This window comes from Notechis scutatus, chromosome 1, assembly GCF_049901735.1.
Source record: "Notechis scutatus isolate UNSWTSFEM ecotype Mainland chromosome 1, rNotScu1.2, whole genome shotgun sequence".
Taxonomy (NCBI): domain Eukaryota; kingdom Metazoa; phylum Chordata; class Lepidosauria; order Squamata; family Elapidae; genus Notechis; species Notechis scutatus.
In genome coordinates this window covers 274,142,381-274,161,211 of record NC_142009.1, presented here as the reverse complement: position 1 = coordinate 274,161,211, position 18,831 = coordinate 274,142,381, and the positions used below count along the sequence as shown (strand labels likewise).

The following is an 18,831-nucleotide window of genomic DNA, read 5'->3' as shown; positions in this document are numbered from 1 at the left end:
TCCTTCTTGCTCTAATCTACCAGCACTGAGTCCTTTAAAGCATCTATTGTCAAAGAGTCATTACCTCACATATGGACATTCTTGCAAGCAAAATAAATACATGGATTTAAAACTACCTAGGGCTAAAATTGAGCTTGCAGTAGCAATAAAACCTTACTATGAAAAAAACCCAACCCATGCAATTAATTGGAACTAATCTAAGGAATAACTATCACAAGCCATGTATAGATAGGGAAAAAAGGGGTCACGATGAGTGAATGCTACACTTAGAGGAAAAAAGGATACATGGTCTGAAATACAGTGGAATTTTGTTTTAATTGGCTAACTTGGAGAAGTTGACTATTATTCATAAATGTTCATTGCCCATCTATACAAGTATGTCACTGCCATCACTACATTATTTGTGAAATGATGTTATCTTATACATGATGCAAAATCTTGAGTTGCATCCCATCAACAGGCCTGCGTTACATGTGAAGTCTCATCACTGCTAGATTCTTCAATTCCACATGCTGATAGATGAGACAAACTTGGATGAGGCCTATTTGACTCTTATGTCAAGAAAGATAAATATCACCATTTCAGAACAATAGGGAGGCAACCATTTTAACTAACTCAACATTTTTCCTGCCAGTCAGGATTCAGGGGTTGGGTTTCTGACCCAAACTTAAAACATCTTCTGAACTGGTTTCTTTTTTTCTTTGAGCTGAGTCTTTTCAACATTTTTAAGAGACTAAATACATCTTCTTTTGCTGTAGTAATACTCACATACACCCTTCTCCATTTGGGGACTAAAATGAAAAGACAGCATCTGGAAAGCCAAATCCATGTAATGCAGCATTCCCCAATCCCTCCTCCTACTTCTTTTTAAGAGTCATAAAATAGTAGTGTTGAAGAGCCCATTTAGACCATCTAAAGTCTAATCCCCTCCATGCAGGAGGTTAAGGCATCTTAACAGATGGCCCTTGAACATCTGCACTAGGGGGGAGCCATGTCTCCTCTGGAGAAGAGGAGCTCCACTGCTAAATTGCTCTTATCATGAAGACTTTTTTCAATATTCAGACTATGCTGCTCTATAAAAAGGGATGTGTATAATCCTATCTTTGAAAAAGACAGTAGCTAGTGAATCCAATCTACTCATAACCACCATAAGACAACAGTGTTAAAGATGCTTATCTATAAATATTTACAGTGTAGAGCAGTGGTGGGATTCAATTTTTCTTACTACCGGTTCTGTGGGTGTGGCTTCAGTCATCTCCAGTCAGAGCTGGTATTTGCCGGTTCTCTGAACTACTCAAAATTTCCACTACTGGATCTCCAGAACTGGTCAGAACCTGAATACCACCTCTGGTGTAGAGTCAGGATTTTGGGCTGCTCTTTGATATCCAACCCAAGTACTATGTTAAATACATTGAATGAAATCTGATATTTCTTTGTCATGGGACCATTACAGAGAAAGTCAACAGGACTTATGACCAATCACCTAAGCACTGAAGACACCCACTGAAGCAATCCTATCCCAACCACAGCCACAACACTGAGTACTGACCACCAGCTATGCAGGCCTGTACAAGAGCTTAACATCAATATAGAGAGGAACCACCAAACTAGATTCAGTAAAAATGGTCTAAGGGCCTTTGGCTTCCAGACTTAATAACACATCTGTTGTTGAAAGCCCCCTGAATTCCATTTCTTGGATGTGAGAATGTCTCTTCAGCTTCAGAGCCTCTATATGGCTCCCACAAGAGCAATCAGCGTGTAAAATATAACTCTGAGAAATACTTGCAAACTCTTGGTGCAAAAGAAGTGCTGAAGGGTTCAGTGAGTGTCACTGAAGTATTCTACACATTCTATCCAACCTAGCTGTTCTCTATTTATGAGACCATAGAAATATGCAGATGGTAAACTTCTTGCAAAAACCTGTACCAAAAATAGCCTCATGCGTACATCTCTATTCCACTGCCAAAAAGATCTCCACTGCTCAGGAGAGAGTGACCCTATCCAGTCAGCATCAAAGCTTTGCTCATGATCGCCAACTGTGCTTCGGAGTTCCTGTGCATACAGGGAAGCAGTAGCTTGTCAGAAATAGGTTCTAAGAATTCTGATCCTATTGGAATTGCAACAGAGATTTGATTAGGCTGATTGAATTATGGGATCATGGGAAAGCAGCAACTAGCAGAGGAAAGCAGAGAGCCAAATGGAAAAAGCAGAGGACCCAATCTAAATCTCTGTACAAAAGCATACACACACACACACACACACACACACACACACACACACAATTGAATATGGGAAGTGGGACATCATTTCAGATAGCTATATATTATTTAAACCTAGTCACAGATGAAAATTAAAACACTTTCAGGTCTCTGCCCCATTTATTCCTAAATGCCTGATTTAGGATTTGAGTCCATACAAGAAGCCCTTTGTTGTTTTATATAGTAAGGACAGAAAACAATAATGAGCACAGCACAGCATGCTGACATGAAAAGAAAATAATAAGATGTGGCTGGATAGAGGAATAGTCAGAGTAGCGTTTAGTATTTGTTTAAAATAAAAAAATAATAACAAAAGTCTATATACAAAGAGTGCTGGTGGAAGGGAATGGCATTCACAGAAAATCAAAAGCTGATAGAAAATCAAGAGGAAGGCTTCACGTAAGGCATCCACAAGAACAACCATGAGATTAAACAGAAGGGGGTGCTGCCCTGCTTCCCAACGGTTGCTACGCTGTATGACAAGATTATATGTTATTAAACCGGATGGCATTTGTGCCCTGCAAATGCCTAGAGTGGCATTTTGCAACTTAATGTTAAAAGATGGCGGAAGAGCCATAGTTCATTGATAGAGGGAAGTCATGTTAATCCCGGACACTTTAAGTTAGAAGATGCTGGACAGCAAGGTTGGGGAAATCTATGGACATCTGCTAAGATGAGCAGGCTTTCACAAGGCTTCATGACAAATCATGTCACCCAGCTTAGAGCCGCTTCAGTTTCATCTCCCTATCAGAGGATGTCCAGTTCCACTGGAACACTGAGGTGGTTTATTCGGATGCCAAACATGGAGCTTTAAGAAGAGAGAAAAACGCTTTCTCAGTCCTCGGAAGAAGGAAAGGGAACAAGCCTTGGTCCGTAACAAAGAACAGAACATTCATGTCCACACAGCAGCAAGCAGCAGCAGGCAGGAGTCAAGAAGGACTTGAAGAAGCAAGCATGTCCTTCCCGATAGATACCTTCTTCTTTGCCAGCAACAAGTCCTGGTAAGCATTGGAACGGAGGAAACGTGCATAGCTGTCACTCTTCATCAGCTTGTAAATATGTTCCTGTGGGAAGAGAAGAAATGACAGGGTGAAATTTGCTTTGGGACACTGTTCAACAATCTCCAGGCATCTACGAGGGGAAAAAAAGTGAAATATCAAAGCACAATTGAACAGTTTCCCCCAAATTTCTAAAACATGGTGATAGATGTTCCACAATGGACTATCAGCCAGATGGAAAGAAACCTTGGCCTGGCTTTGTTTCAGGATGGAAGGAATAATTATTTAAGTAATTGAAGGTTTCTGCCATCTTTCAATCCAAAGGGCTAAATAAAAGGTGGTTTTTTTTGCACCATACTGCCTTTCAGATGTTCATTTGTAGTATTCAGAATCTCTAATGCCGATTAGAATCATCTTAGGTGAGATAGTAGGATTCTAATCTCTTGCTCTCCACTGATTGTATTAATACAAGAAACATGCCCTAGTTCCCAAATTAGATCATTTGAGGAGTTGGTGATAAAAAAAAAATTAGGTGCACACATGTGGAGGTGACACATATGCACACTGAGATCTGCACAAAACCATATGGAGCTTAGTTAAGGCATACAAGAAATAGGGAATTGGTTTTGACAGGGAAAATGAAATAATTTTTGCAAGTTATAGCTAAATGTCAAAAAACAACAACAACCCTAAAGCAAATAGGTGGATCTGTGTACTATGTTTACTAAAGCGGGGGAAATGGAGCAAGAAATGTTAAGGCATGCAAATGCTGATAGAAAAATAGAGCGGAGTATGTGGTTCAGTACAGTATTGTATTACAGTGAATAAATATTTGTTGAAAGAAGTTAAAATGCCTGTCTATAAGAAAGTGGGTTTGCCCATTTTTGTTATCTGGAAATGAGATTGAATGAATTGGACTGGAGCATTTACAAAGACTGAAGCTAAAATGGATACTGGATGATTATGGTCTGAATGCAAAAGTTTGGGTCCAGTATAAAAGAAATATGTTGAAGTGGTTTGGTTTATAGACAGAATTAATGAGAACTGAATTGCAAAGCCATTTGAATGAAAAGTAAATGGGTTGAGAGGAAAGAGAAGACTGAATAAGTCATGGTTGGATGGAGCTGAAGAGATATCATTATGAGCCATGTAGCATTCAAGATTAAATTAGCATTGGTCTACCATGCTACTATTCATAGTCCTAGACCAATACTCATAATATAGGCATAATAATATCCTTAATAAAATTAGCACAACTGTTTGACCAATCTCCTATGATATCGCAAGGACAGGCCATCTGGTACTTTAATCTAGATTTATAGATTACAATTTATATGAGTTCCATCTAACATAATGAGAAGGTTGTGATCATGTTATAGCTGAAAAATTGCTCTATGCGCATTATTATGTTGAATCTCATTCTAGCTTTGAATGGGCTTGGATGGCATTTTTCGGTCTGAAAACAGACTCTGCTGGATTTACTTTGATGTGATACCACCAATCTAACCATGCTGGATCTTTCCCAACCTTTTTATTTTTCCTACTGCTATAATGTAGATGCATTAAGAGAAATTGAAAGGATGGTTAAATGCATTTGTTCAAGAAGAGCCAGGACAAGCATCAAATATGGACCTTTACAAGATGCTGTAGCCATACCAGCCATACCAGATTTATTGATTTTATAACCAGCCGTCTGCCTAAAGAGCAATATATGGAGTAATCTTTAAATAACCTAGTAAATAGGTTGGCCTAAAAGTCAGTTGCCATGGAAGTTCTATATAGCTAAGGCTGAAGCTCTTTTTAACCCTGGTCTTCCTAATTCCAGTCAAAGACTCTAATCAGTGTTCCAATCTGGCCCCAGTTTTGTTGTTTCGACAAGTTGTCTGACATGTCTCTCCTTGTTCATTAGTGTGCTCATGCATGTAGATCCATATGATGAATAGCTACATGCACAGACCTATACATTAATTAGCTGAACATCTGGGAACAGCAACTCTCTTAAATAGATTTTAAAATGGATTTATTCTAAATTGCTTACCACTTTATTAAGCTTGGCATGTTAATGAAGAAAAGGCCTAGAAGGAAATCAACAAATGACTTAGAGAAAGTTTCAGAGTGCAAAGTTTCAGGGACACTTTTTTAGACAAAACGCTGACACAAGTATGGCAGTAATGGTTCTTGCGTGAATACAATTTTAGAAGGGTCGCTGCGATCTTTTTTGCAACCCACTGAGAAGGACATCCAACTGTCCCTGACTCAGCACTGCTCCTTTTCCTGGACCTGATGGATCTGCTGTCTCCAAATGGCTCCAATTTGAATGATGCCTTCAGTAATAGCTTAGTCTTCCATATACTATGCACCTGATCAGGCTGTAGCTAGAAATATGTTATCTTGTGATAATTCACTATATTAGCCTATGGAGCTGGTTGTATCTGCTGATAGCTGATATGATATGTGGAGCTTGCAGCCCACATGAAAAAGAAGCAATTAGTGTTTGAAAATAGAGGGAAAAACAGATGAGGAGACATAAGCAAGTGCTTTGGAAAAGGATTCCCAGTGAAACAGGTAAACATCAATTTAATGATTCTGCTTCAACAATTCATGAGAATAATTCTAACACAGTCACAAAGTAACAGGCTATTATTTTATCATTCAGAGTGATAGTGATTACACACACAGACACACACACACAGAGAGAGAGTTATAGCTATAGATATAGCTATAGTTTGATCTATCTGTGTATCTGTCTGTCTATCTACCTATCATCTATCTATCAAACTATAACTACGGTAGTACTGAGCCAAATCCAGGGTTAGATTTTTAAAGCAATAGCACTTAGACTTATATACCACTTCACAGTGCTTTACAGCTCTCTCTAAGAGGTTTACAGAGTCAGCATATTGCCCCCAACAATCTGGATCCCCATTTTACTGACCTCAGATGGATGGAAGGCTGAGTCAACCTTGAGCCTGGTGAGATTTGCAGTGCCAAATTGCAGGCAGCTGGCAGTCAGCAGAAGTAGCCTGCAGTACTGCACTCTTAACCACTGCACCACCACGGCTCTAGTCACAATATTTTTTGTCAACTATTCAATACATAACCTTTTTAAAATATGTGTTTCTGTTTAATGACATATCTTTTAATGTATGCATTTTTTTTACAAATGAAAAAAAAATCCTAAAAAAGACCTCACTTTTGATGGCCATTTTAACCAGCAAAATCACTAAGAGAAGACAGGCATGACCATGAATAACTAAAAAGGCGTTGTAAATATTGATTTTTTGAGTTGCAAATAGATTTTAGCATGTAGGCAAATTTGCAAATATAGAACCCACAAATTACAAAGATGGTCTATATTTGGAGACCTACATCAATCTGTCTGTCATTTCGAGATATTTCTATATCTCAAAATTGTCACCCAGGTGCAATTCTTACTATGTTCAGCCAATCATTGAAGGACTTTTTATCTTGAGTTTTCATGTGAGTAAAGACTGTTCCTGCCCTTTTTAAATAAAGGGGGTAGTTTTACTTGTGAATAAGTGGTTTCTCATTGCTTGCAAGGGCTGGGTCAGATCAATAAAGACAACTCCCAAAGCATTGGAAGTGCCTGATCTATCCAAGCCTTCCAGTAAATCAGGCACTACCAAGTTATATCTTTTTCCAATGAAAATTGTAGCCTCTCCTGCATCTTTTCCCCCCCCCTAAATTGAAGCTTATGGGATGAAAAGAAAATGGCTGGGTTTCCTTTGTAGACAGAAGGTCCTATGTAGAAGGTCACAAACCCAGGGGAAGGCGACATCAGAAAGAAGGGCATGGGCTTTTATGGCATGACAAAGTTAAAGTTAATGTGATTTTAAAAATCACTATGTGAAGGAGTGCCATACTGAGAATATGAAATAAGTACAATTTGAGGCTGTGCCCAAAGATACTTTTATTGACCTCAGCACAGGGAAGCATTTTAGAGAAGAGAGACAGCAGAGAGAAACTCTATGAAGTTTTATAAATGCAGCATGAATCAGAAATTAAGATGAGGTCAAAAGAACAATTGGAGAAGAACATAGTTTTCAATGGTTTTCATATGCACAGCTAAAAGAAAGAAAGGTTCAATATGGATAAAAGGACAGATGGAATTGAAAAAAAAATACAATACACAGTCTGAAATGGAATTATGTACAACTGATGAGCATGTAATAGCAAAAAATATATAAATGTAAGGTTTAAAACAGAAGAAGAGGTTAAAGACAGTAAGAAAAAATGAGGTGCTAATTTTGGATATAACATAAAAAGGAACGTTTGGAGAGGCTATGAGTAATTCGTATTAAATTCATTTTGTGTCATTTAAGAGTAAATTTTGTATAGAATGATATATCATTGGTATGTGACATCAGGGACATTATTAAAAAAAGTATAAAAGTATTTCAAACCAGGCATGAAATGTGAAAAGCATGAGGGGACATTTTTTTCAGGCATGGTGAAACTAGTGAGAAAGCTAAACAAATTTCAGTTCAAATTCATATAATGATGAAAAGGACTTGAAGGATGAATATTGCTAAGAAATCAGAACTTTTTATTGGAACTCATGGTAAATTGACAATGAGAACTAAATGAAGGGCTAAAAGGACTTTTCAAACATTTAAGAGGAAGGAAGGACAATAACAACACAATTATCTGTTTAAAAAAAGGTCGTAGGTAATCTATATTTCTTAACTTTGGTTTATTTTTCTTCTCTTGCACTTTTCTATTCCCGCTTTTCTTTTTTGGTTTGTTATTATATGAAAAAAATTCAATAAGTATATTTTTGAAAAGAAATGAGGGCAACACAGTTTTGCATAAAAATGGCTTATGTTTGTTATACAAATAGTTAAAAAAAATATGATCTGATAGTTCTCAACTTAGCACCATAAGGGGGTCTGGAATTGAGTGAGATGTCATGTGATCACTTCACTTCCAGCTTATCTGGCTGTCATTGTGAAGTGCGTATGCGGATCATTAAGTAAAGTGGAGGGCATTGAGAGTGGGGGAGATCAGATACAGACAACAGGGCCTTACTAGCATGTGGAAATCTGCCATAGTGCATGGAAATTGCCGCCAGCAATAGATCTGGGCATCTCTCCATCCCACCATTCTTGGGGAGGCCTCCATTGATTACAGGGCCCAACAGTGAGCATAAATTGCTCCACTTACCCTCACATTTTCTATAGCTGCTGACAGTCATGCCCAACCAATGCACAGCATGGCTTTCTAGACAGAGTGGATATCATATCTTGCACCATTCTGCAGCCATGTGCTTTTCCAAACTGCGCCCTAATTTCCAAACAACCGCACTCCTAAGTTTTCATGCTTCCTAGTCTTAAAAGGCTAGTGAACTTGATCCAGTGGTGGGATTCAAATTTTTTTACTACCAGTTCTGTGGGGGTGGCTTGGTGGGCGTGGCAGGGGAAGGTTACTGCAAAATCCCATTCCCTCCCCATCCCACTAATCTGCTTTCCAGCTCCGTTCTCCTGTGCAGGGCAACAAAAGAAGACACAGCCGATCAGCTGGGACTCGGGAGGCAGAGAATAGATGGGGGTGGGGCCAGTCAGAGGTGGTATAATTTGCCGGTTCTCCAAACTGCTCAATATTTCCACTACTGGTTCTCCAGAACTGGGCAGAACCTGCTGAATACCACCTCTGAACTTGATCATTCAGGAGGCTAGAAAAAATGCTATTCCTAGCCAGCCAGATGATTGTGCTCACTAGCTTTCTATGCTTAACTCCTCGCACAATAATGTTTCATAAGTTGTAGAATCTATGCTGTGTTGTTTTTTCCAGACTGTATGGGTAGCATCACAAAATGACTTCATTTGCAAGCAGTACTGTTGGGGAGCATAAGGAAGGTGATAATGCTACAATAAGAAAAGTCTAAAAGGAAATCATGACCATAGAAGTGGTATGTTCAAGCTTGCTTAAGATATAACATCTTCTGCATACAATACAAGCCACATCTTTAGAAAAAAAATATGAGAAACACACTCGGCAAAATTCTTGGCACAAAAGGAATACATACGTTTGCACTATCAATTTCACTAAGACCTAAATAGGAATAGGGGAGATAATAAAAAAAATTGAACCTATAATAATAAGGTAACTACTTCACATCGATGTCGGTGTAAGAAGAGGTCCAATTTCTCTCTCCTACAGCAAGCTACAATGATGACCCTGGCTAGGTTACAGAAGGGCACTTAGCCAACAGTCCAGCATCTTGGAAATTCTAGACAAGGATTCTGGAAACAGTTGGATCTTTTAAAATAAGACAACATTATCTCTGCCTGCTGTATTGAGTAGTCAATGGAGCCTAGCAAAGCAACAACAAAAGCTTTCTTCATTTTTCTTTTGTGTGCAAGTATGGGCTTTCCTCCTCCTTTCCCCTCTTAGATAATAGATAGGCAAATTCTCATTCAACCTTAGATGATGGATGGGAAGGCACTAGTCTAACTGCTCCCAGGACAATTTCTACTTTTCCTTCCTTCCTTTCTTCCTTTTTTTTCTTTTTGTTATTTTTTTTTTTTTTGTGTGGTTCCAAACAAGAACCTGAAACTTCTGCCAAGACAGAAAGAATGAGCAACTAATTTTAAACTGTCACAAGAAGTAAGGTTATTTATTAAATTGGTTATTTTATAATTAGCCTTAGTCTCATTATAGAGCTTAGATGCTCATCAAAATATGCACACAGAGACATGGATAGAGTCAATGATGTAAGGAATAAAACAAAAGCCAAAACTCATTATGAGAAGAAATACTTCAACATTACATATGGCTCTTTGACAGGGGCCATTTACAGATGGAGAGAGAGAGTGGGGGGGAGAGGGAGAGGGAGAGGGAGGGAGAGGGAGAGAGAGGGAGAGGGAGAGAGAGAGAGATCACCAAAATTGGGATGGTGAGTAAGAAAAAGATGCAGGAAACAGAGGGCAGAGCTTGAGTAAATATAGCCAGACTGAGAAATAATTTATACAGTTCATAAAAGGCCTCCCAACTATTTCATACAGTACTTCCATTTGTATCTGAATCCTCATTTTAACGTTATCACTAGCCAAGACTCTTATTCTGCCAATATATCCCTATGCAAAAAAAAAAAAAGTATACTTCATTGCAAAGTTAAGTGCAGTGGAAATACGGCAACTTTTTTTTGCAGCTCTTGTTCCTTTTTTCCTGGCATTCAAGAGAGGAGGTAGAAGGACCGGATGTGGCTTTATTCAAGCTGTTCACAATTGCAAGCATTCTACACTACAGCAATAACTTGTCAGCTCCTTCCAGAAACTGTCAGCCCGGTGGTATGCATTTGGTCACATCTTTCAGAAGTTTTAAGTAAAAAAGAACAGATGTGAAGTAAAATACTGTAGATGTGGTTTTGTATGCCTTGAAACCCAGGGCCAGCCCTCACTGTGGGTTTGGTTGCAGAGTTATTTTCAGAACAAGCCTGCATCTGAGCCTGAGCCTACGTGTGCTTATCAGGGGTATGTGTGTGGGGTGGTGGTGGGGGAACGACTTGCAAAGATTTGTGTCTGCTGCTTCAAGATGTGAAGTCGAGAGATTGTATGCCATAAAGTCACTGGGTGCTGCAGCTATCTTGGAGTGACTACGCAAATCAATGTGATGGATGGTGCATTTCTGCATTTTGGAGCATTCTTGTTTTATGGCCTATATATATATGAGTCACCTGGGCTTTTGGCAACCCATTCTGAAAGAAAACCCTGATTTGCTCTTTCAGCGGCGCTTTTTGTTGTAACGCACTCAGTGTTGGCTATCATTTGCCATTAAGACTTCATCTGAACTAGTTGTCAGCAAGCACTCCTCAACTCTCAAACCTGAATTGTAAGAAGAGGGGAAGAAGCTATTTAATATCTGTTGCCAAGAATCCAGACTTCCAGAAGCCCCTAAAAAGGAGTGACTGCTGGCAAGCTGGTTTAACAGCCTGCATCTGAAATGCTGAAACTCAATCCTGGCTGGGAATTCTGGGAGTTGAAGTCCAGACATCTTAAAAGTTGTCAAGATTGAAAAAACATGCTGTGCTGTAGCTATTCTTACACCGAGACCTTTAGCCACTCTACTACCAGTTTTTCTTCTTAGCAGAAACATTACACTGCCCTTGATTTTTTTTTTTAATCAAAACCCACCTTCCCTTATGCCTCCTTACTTTGTCCTGACCCAGTTATACTGCTCAAATCTTAATAAGTTCCTCTTAGCCAATGGGGAAACATGGGATCTACTATTACATGAATGAAACAGCAACTTTGAACAGAAGTTTAGGATAGAGAGAAAAAGAAAGGACAGTGGGGCAATCCTACTGCTCCACTGCCCAGAGTTGCTGCTGTGTGGCACTGAGGGCATAGGGTTCTTCATTGTGACTCTTGCTGGCCATTGGTAACTTTCTCTCACTCAATTTGATAGTGTGGCCAGGAAATTGACACGCTAGAGACTGAATGACTGTATTACTAGCAAGTGGGAAGGGGCATATAGGAGAGACTGGCAGGTCCTTCTTCTGCCTCAAGTTGTAGATTCCTTGCAGGGTTAGACAACTTGGTGTGCCCATAGAGGTTTTAGAAGCAGAACACCTTCCAACAACCTTGTCACTTGCTATGATGGTAGGACTCACAGGGACTGTCCTTGTGAGGGGGCCCATCGGAAGCCTGTTTGGAGGAGGAGGAGGGGGAGGAGGAGGAGGAGAAGGAACCCAGGGGCTAAGGCATTGGGAGCAGCAGTCAACCAGATGGGGAGACACCTGCCCTAATGAAAGCAGAGGTGGATCAGTTACCAACCATCAACAGGAATCAAAGGCAACAGATCCCCTCTGAAGAGGAACAGCTGCCTGTCCTATCTGATCCAAGGATAAGGAGAGTGGAGCAGAAGAAAGGATAGAAGAGGTCTGTGAGGCTGCTTGTGAGAAAGCAGTCCCAGGCCAGCCCTCCTCACAAAGAACATCTGGCTTGGGATGATTTATGCTGGGGGAAGATAAATTGCAAGGAAAAACAGTTTGCTTCGGTGCACACTTCCTCCGCACTCATGGACTTTTGACCATGTTTTGGCTTTGTGGACTTTCTCCTCATCTTATGGATTGGCTCTGATTTGTGGGACTGGGTTGCATTGACTGTAGATGGTTGCCTTGGGGGAACATTGAGGTGAAATTTTACTGGCACTGTTGGAGAGCCACCTATTGCAGTAGCTGGGCAATAAACAGACTTTGTTGATACCTATACCTCTTTAACCTCTATACCTCTATACCAATGGGTCAGAAGATCTCTTCAGAATTTATCAGATATCAGGTTACCTATCCTAGGCTTGCTCCTTCATGCACCTTTGGCACCCATATAGCAGAAATTGTGGCTCTGCATCACATCTATGGATGCACCTGAGAAGTCAATTCCCTGATTCAGTTTCTGAAAAATATAGGATAGCTCCAGTAACAGTGGCCCTAACCTCATACGATACTAAATACGTACCAACATTTATAATACTAGCCCATTTGAAGGAAACTGCAGGATGAAACAGTTCCCTGCAGCAAAACTCAAAGGTAGCAGGAAAGATACCACCTAGAACCTTCTCAAGCACTGCCTATCCTGCTTTCTCCAAAATTTCAGAGCTGTGGTGGCACAATGGTCAGAATGCAGTATTGTAGGCTAACTCTGCCCACTGCCAGCAGTTTGATCCTGACTGGCTGCAAACTGCTTAAAGAGGGCTGTAAAGCATTATGAACCAGTATATAAGGCTAAGTTCTATTGCTAATTCTGGAAGAGGACCAGGAAAGAATACAATGGTAGCAGTTGCAAATATTTCTCCTCAAGTCCATTCTCTCTTGGGCACTGCGGTGAATCTGACCGCAGATGTTGCCAAGAGAGCGTGCGAGCAACTGTGTCCTTTCATTCGTTCTGTTGAACTGGATGACGTAACCCTTTCATCTTCCCACTCACCCATTTGAGATCTCCCTCCAGGTACCATAGTGATGGTGATTCTATCCAATTAATCTAATAGCCTCCACCATGCCATCCAGAAAAAAAAAGGGGGGGGGGTAAGTAAGAGAGGCAGCAATTGCTCCACCACATTTTCATGATTACTCAGCCTTTCTCTTCTCCTGGAAGCCAAAACTGAGCAAGTGATTGCAAAGAGTCTCTGTAATTGCTCACCTGCCTACTCCAATTGCTACCTGCTTGCTTCAATCTCTGATTTCCTTATTTGACCAATTCAACAAGAAAGATTGATGGGTTTAGCAAGGGCATCCAGCAGGAAAAAGAGGGGGAGCCAAAGGAAGTGGTGGCTTAAGTAAAGGCCCACCTTGAAAAAAATCATCCACTAATGAAACTTTTTTTAAAATGTATCTAGCTGGAAAATGTTGGCTTACTCTCTTTAGAGCCTTGGATAATCTTACCTTCCTTAGCATACCTATACTTTCTTTTAGTAATGTTGCCCGCTTTATACCACAGGGATGTCAGCCTGTATGTGTACAGGCCCGCAGATGTAAACTCAGACCACAATTTGAGTCAGGGGATGCTAGGTTTTATCCATAATATCTGTTCTCATTGTAAATGTTCATATTCAGGAAATACAACATTTGGTAGTTTCAGCTAAGCTCCAAATTATTCTCTGCTGTTTTGAAGGACAAGACACAGAACAATCTGTTTAAGTTACAAACACTTTCTACCTGAAAGTGTGAAAAACTTCCCAACACTACAATCAATACATCAAAGGAACCAATGATTGCTAAAAAAAAAAAAAAGCATGTCAAAGATTTTAATTTGGGCTCCTGTACTTAGCTGGTGGCTGGACTTGATGGCCTTTCTAAGACTTTGCAAAAGACTTTCTCTCACACACACACATATAAGGTGTAGAGAAGGCTATCAGTGGGGTGCAAGCCAGAGGTGGTATTCAGCTGGTTCTGATCAGTTCTGGAGAACTGGTAGCGGAAATTTTGAGTAGTTCAGAAAACTGGCAAATACCACCTCTGACTGGCCCCGCCCCCATCTATTCTCTGCCTCCCGAGTCCCAGGTCTTCTTTAGTTGCCCTGCACAGGAGAACAAAGCTGTAAAGCAGGTTAGTGGGGTGGAGAGGCAATGGGATTTTGTGGTCACCTTCCCCCAGAAGTGGGAGGGAATGGAGGTTTACAGTATCCTTTCCCTGCCACGCCCACCAAGCCATACCATCCTTACCAAGCCACGTCCACAGAACCGGTAGTAAAAAAAAATTGAATCCTACCACTGGTGCAAGCCAATAAAAGCCTTTTATGTTCATAATAACCTTATAGATTCTCTAAGGCAGGGGAGCCCAACCTGTGGACTGCAGCCCACTACCGGTCCGTGGCCTATTCGCAACCGGGCCATGTGTGTGGTGGGTCAGCGCATGCAGACCATTTTTATGAGTGATGAGCACTCAAAGCCCCACAAAGTTGTGTGCATGCATGCCCCTCACACAAAACGATCCCCTCTTCCTCCCCCAGCCCCACCGGGCTGCCAGCCCAGAAAGATTGGGGAATGCTGTTCTAAGGAACTACAAGTGATAGTAGCAAACGTTATCATCTTTTCTTTTTTTAAAAAAAAAATCAATTGATAAATTTCGTTATTCAATTCCTGCTTCTGCTCCTGATTGAGACTGAAGCATCTCCCACTTTACATATTAATAAGTTAAAGCTGCATTTCCCTCTTTTGTTCTAGTGCACTATTAGAAATGACATCCAAGTCCGAACCTGTGCATCTTCATATGTGTACCTCCCTGGGTCTTTGACGTTTTGGCTTGTTATTTCATAGCTGTGAGAGTCCAGGTTGATGGCACTCTGGGCCCCGGGAGCGAGGAACTCTTGCCAGATCTCTTCTGCTCTGGTCGCTACATCTTGCAGTGGTTGTTTTTTGAGATCTTGGACAGCCAACCAAAACCTGCATTGAGGCAACAAAGAAAGAAAATGTACCCCAGAAAAGTAAGTCAGCTGCACCACCACCAGGATTCAGGTTAATTTTAACCCAATCTTTTTATAGCCAATATTCAACTGATATGCAAATGTCTGTGGAGATTCTCAATCATCCAGGTCATAGCTGTCCCAAACGTGCTTTTTCATGAGTCAACTGGACTTTCTACAAGGAGCATAAATCCTTCCATTCCCCCACCATCCAGTCAGAGCAGAAAACATTTCTTGGATAAGAAGCCGGAATGTCTTCAAAGAAAAACCTGAAAGTCCAGTTGACTCGTGAAAAAGCACCTTTGGGACAAGTGACATCCAAATTATTGCCAGACCCATTAGCATATTGTAATTTCTGGGTGATTCTGAAATTTAAAAAAAAAAAACACACTTTAGAAGCCTCTCCATGCATTTGTAATACATTTCAGCCTCTCTGTCGCTTTTAGAATCATGTACAGAAACCCCATGAAATTAGAAGCAGGAAATCGAGCTATTTTCCAGACAATATACTTTTGATGTGCTTACTAAGAACAAGCTGAAATATAGTCTCCCCAATTTCCTCCTTCCAGCAAGCATCTTGTGTCAAATCCCAGAGTAATCAATGAAGAGAAGGAATTCTTTCAAGCATAAATTAGTCGGTCTGGCTCAAACTCAGTTTAATATTTTTAACATTGCTTATGTTTAAGATCACTTGAGTTTAATCCTACGTTGTTCTACTTAAGCAAAGGAAGTTTGAAAGGAAAACTCTTCATCACTAGAGCAATATCATAGCCAGGGGACTCTGATCGATCGATTGATTGATTATCTGCCATCAAGTTGTCAACTCTCAGTGACCATAGAGATTTTTGCCCTGATGATCTGTCTCTAAACTGGTATTGAAGGTATGTGAGGCCAGTCTGCTAGAAGTTGATTTTTGCAGAAAACTATCTTACATAATTGGTGTTTTTCGCTCTTTGTTGAATGCACTCCTCACAAAAGTTTTACATTAGATATAATGTCTTTTTTTTTTTTTTTTGGTTCCCAAGGAAGCGTTTTTTTAACGGGAGCATGCACAACGCTATATTGACACCTAGTGGACGTTCACAGCAACTGGTTCTTTTGCCCCATTCATGACAACTTACACTTCCTCCTTCTGAACTGGCATTATCTACTTGGATGAGTAGGAGTTGGGCCCAACATCCTTGGCATGCCAAGCATGAATACATCCGCCTAAGCTTTTGTCTCTTTCCTCTATCTTGCTTCCTGGATCTGTCTAGTTATTTATGAATTCTTATTACGCCTTTCTTGGCAACTAGATACAAACGTGCTCTATGATAAAATTGTGGATGCATTCACACAGCAAGTCAGTCAAACATCCAGCTGATGCATTTGTTGCAATGGAAAGCTTGGTCAGTTTCAAGTTTGATTAGTTTTTTTTGGGGGGGGAGAAAGGGTGGGAGAGCTCAGCATTTTGTAAAGACAGCCCATTTGGTTAGTTTTGTATAAAAGTAAAAGTAAGTTCATTCAGTAACTACATTGTGTGTCATATAAACCCAGTCAGAAGCATTACAAGAATATGGTAAGAATATGGCATCAGATCTGAGATTAATCATTTGCACATAACAACCCTTAGGTGACTATCCATGTATGTTAAACCAGCAATTGGACCTGGAAAATCTTGGGAGATTTCTATTTTGTATGTACCTCAAGGGCAATATTTATCCAAGTCTTGTTACTTCATTTCATCAAGTGATCCTTTCTTTATCCTCCTGTAAAACATTAAATCCCCCATTTAACTATGGACCTCATTCACTGTTGTTAACAGTGAGAAAAAAATTTTCCCCAGTCAGCCAGTGATCTAGCTTGGCCTGAGCTTTTTCACTACGAAAAACATGAAAAGTGTCTATATGCTACCACGTCTTGTTCTTAACAATCTCTCAAACCAGCATTAAAACTATTGTTCGAAAGGTTCAGGTGGGGCTGCTATCACAGCCTTTTACAAACAGCCCATAGTTTAACTGTCCAGTTCTCCTCCTCCTTCATGGCCATGGCAGCCAGAAAGCAACTCAAGAAACAGTACAGAGGTCAATGGTGGTGGTCAATGATGATGCATCTCACTTTAGAGATCCAGATATTTTATATTATCTATTTACAAAAACTTGAAACCAGTGGACAACCCATCCCCTAACCAATTTAAACACACTGTTGCAGGAATCCCTCCATAGACTGCAACATAGGAACGTGACTGGCAAACATTTGCAAAAAGCGGGAAGGTTCTGGAACAAACTATATAGCTTTTCTTGGCAGCTAACGGAGAATGAAATACAGAGAACTTGGGGACAGCTTGGGAAGGTACCAGATAAAGTGTTTAGTATAGCCTGCCCTAACTGGGGGTGTTTTTCCCCTCCCAGGCAGCCATTCTGAGTAGGAATTTGAGGAAAGGAGCCATAGTACCCAGAACAAAGCTGTGCTGTTATTACAATGGCTGATATATCAGCCTGAAGAATCCAGGAAAAAAAACAGTGATCCACGAAGCCATCTCGGGGACATATGTGATATAACATAAACCAGAGACAACAATGTGTGCTGTCCTTGGAGGATCAAAGGAAGGAACCGAAACAAAGTGGATCCAGTTCTGCTTCAAAACCTAATAAGGAGAATATAAATGCTATTTCAAGTGTTCTGCGGAGAAAATATGAGTGTTAAATGACAATGTCTGTAGCATTTATTATTAGTTTATTCACTTTTTTATTTTTATTTTTAGTGTATGGCATGTGTTAGCCAGGGATCACCAAGGTGGCTGCCTGCCTCTGTGAAAGGAATTTCTTTGGGCACTGTTATCTTTACCCGTGAGATGCCTGAATGCCGGTAGGCAATCGGGGGAGGCTCCTTTCTTGTCCTTACGCAGTTTGTTCGCTCACAGGAATCGAGCCGCTGACCTCAGCGGTGTGCAGGCCCAGTGTCTTACCAGGTGAGCCACCATGTCCCCCACTAGTTTACTCACTGTTTGTGGTTGATAGTCATCAGTGGTGGTATTTAAAAATGTTTACTACTGGTTCTGTGGGCATGGCTTGGTGGGCGTGGCAGGGATAGGATACTGTAAAATCCCCATTCCCTCCCCACACTGCTAACCTGCTTTCCAGCTCCGTTCTCCTGTGCAGGGCAACAAAAGAAGACCTAGCCGATCAGCTGGGACTCGGGAGGCAGAGAATAGATGGAGGCGGGGCCAGTCAGAGGTGGTATTTGCCGGTTCTCCGAACTACTCAAAATCTCTGCTACCAGTTCTCCAGAACCTGTCAGAACTGGCTGAATACCACCTCTGATTGTACATACTCTGTCCCTGACCATGATTTTCACAATAGGAGGTATGAATTACCTAGCACATGTCTGGCATCTGTTTTAATCTATATGAAGCCACTGATTGGCCTCTGTGGCACATTTCCTTCCTATGCAGCACCCAAATGGAGTGGCTGAGAAAAGCACTGCTTTCTGAGGACACTCCTCCACAGGTCTGGAAGTGTGAAAAAACGCTTTTTTTAAAACTCTGAAATAATCCCTGACTAGCACCTTCACAAGAGTATTAAGGAACTTTGTACACCTAGAAGCGGCCTCGTGTTAATACTTGTTTGGGACAAGAAGTACCAAAGAACGGGAAGAAAAAGAACAAAGCGTTTGTGA

General features: G+C 40.7%; 1 protein-coding gene across 4 annotated transcripts in view; it reads right to left on the bottom strand.

Annotated features, from left to right (window-relative positions):
- The window catches only part of RGS6 (regulator of G protein signaling 6), a 230,516-nt gene that overhangs the window by 16,956 nt on the left and 194,729 nt on the right, over positions 1–18,831 (bottom strand). For all 4 annotated transcript variants that reach the window (XM_087951618.1, XM_087951617.1, XM_087951619.1 and 1 more), the window contains exons 15-16: positions 14,968–15,154; positions 3,233–3,322 (exon numbers count right to left, since the gene is read on the bottom strand). In XM_087951618.1, coding sequence (XP_087807744.1) covers positions 3,233–3,322; positions 14,968–15,154 — 277 coding nt within the window. The remainder of the gene's footprint in view (positions 1–3,232; positions 3,323–14,967; positions 15,155–18,831) is intronic.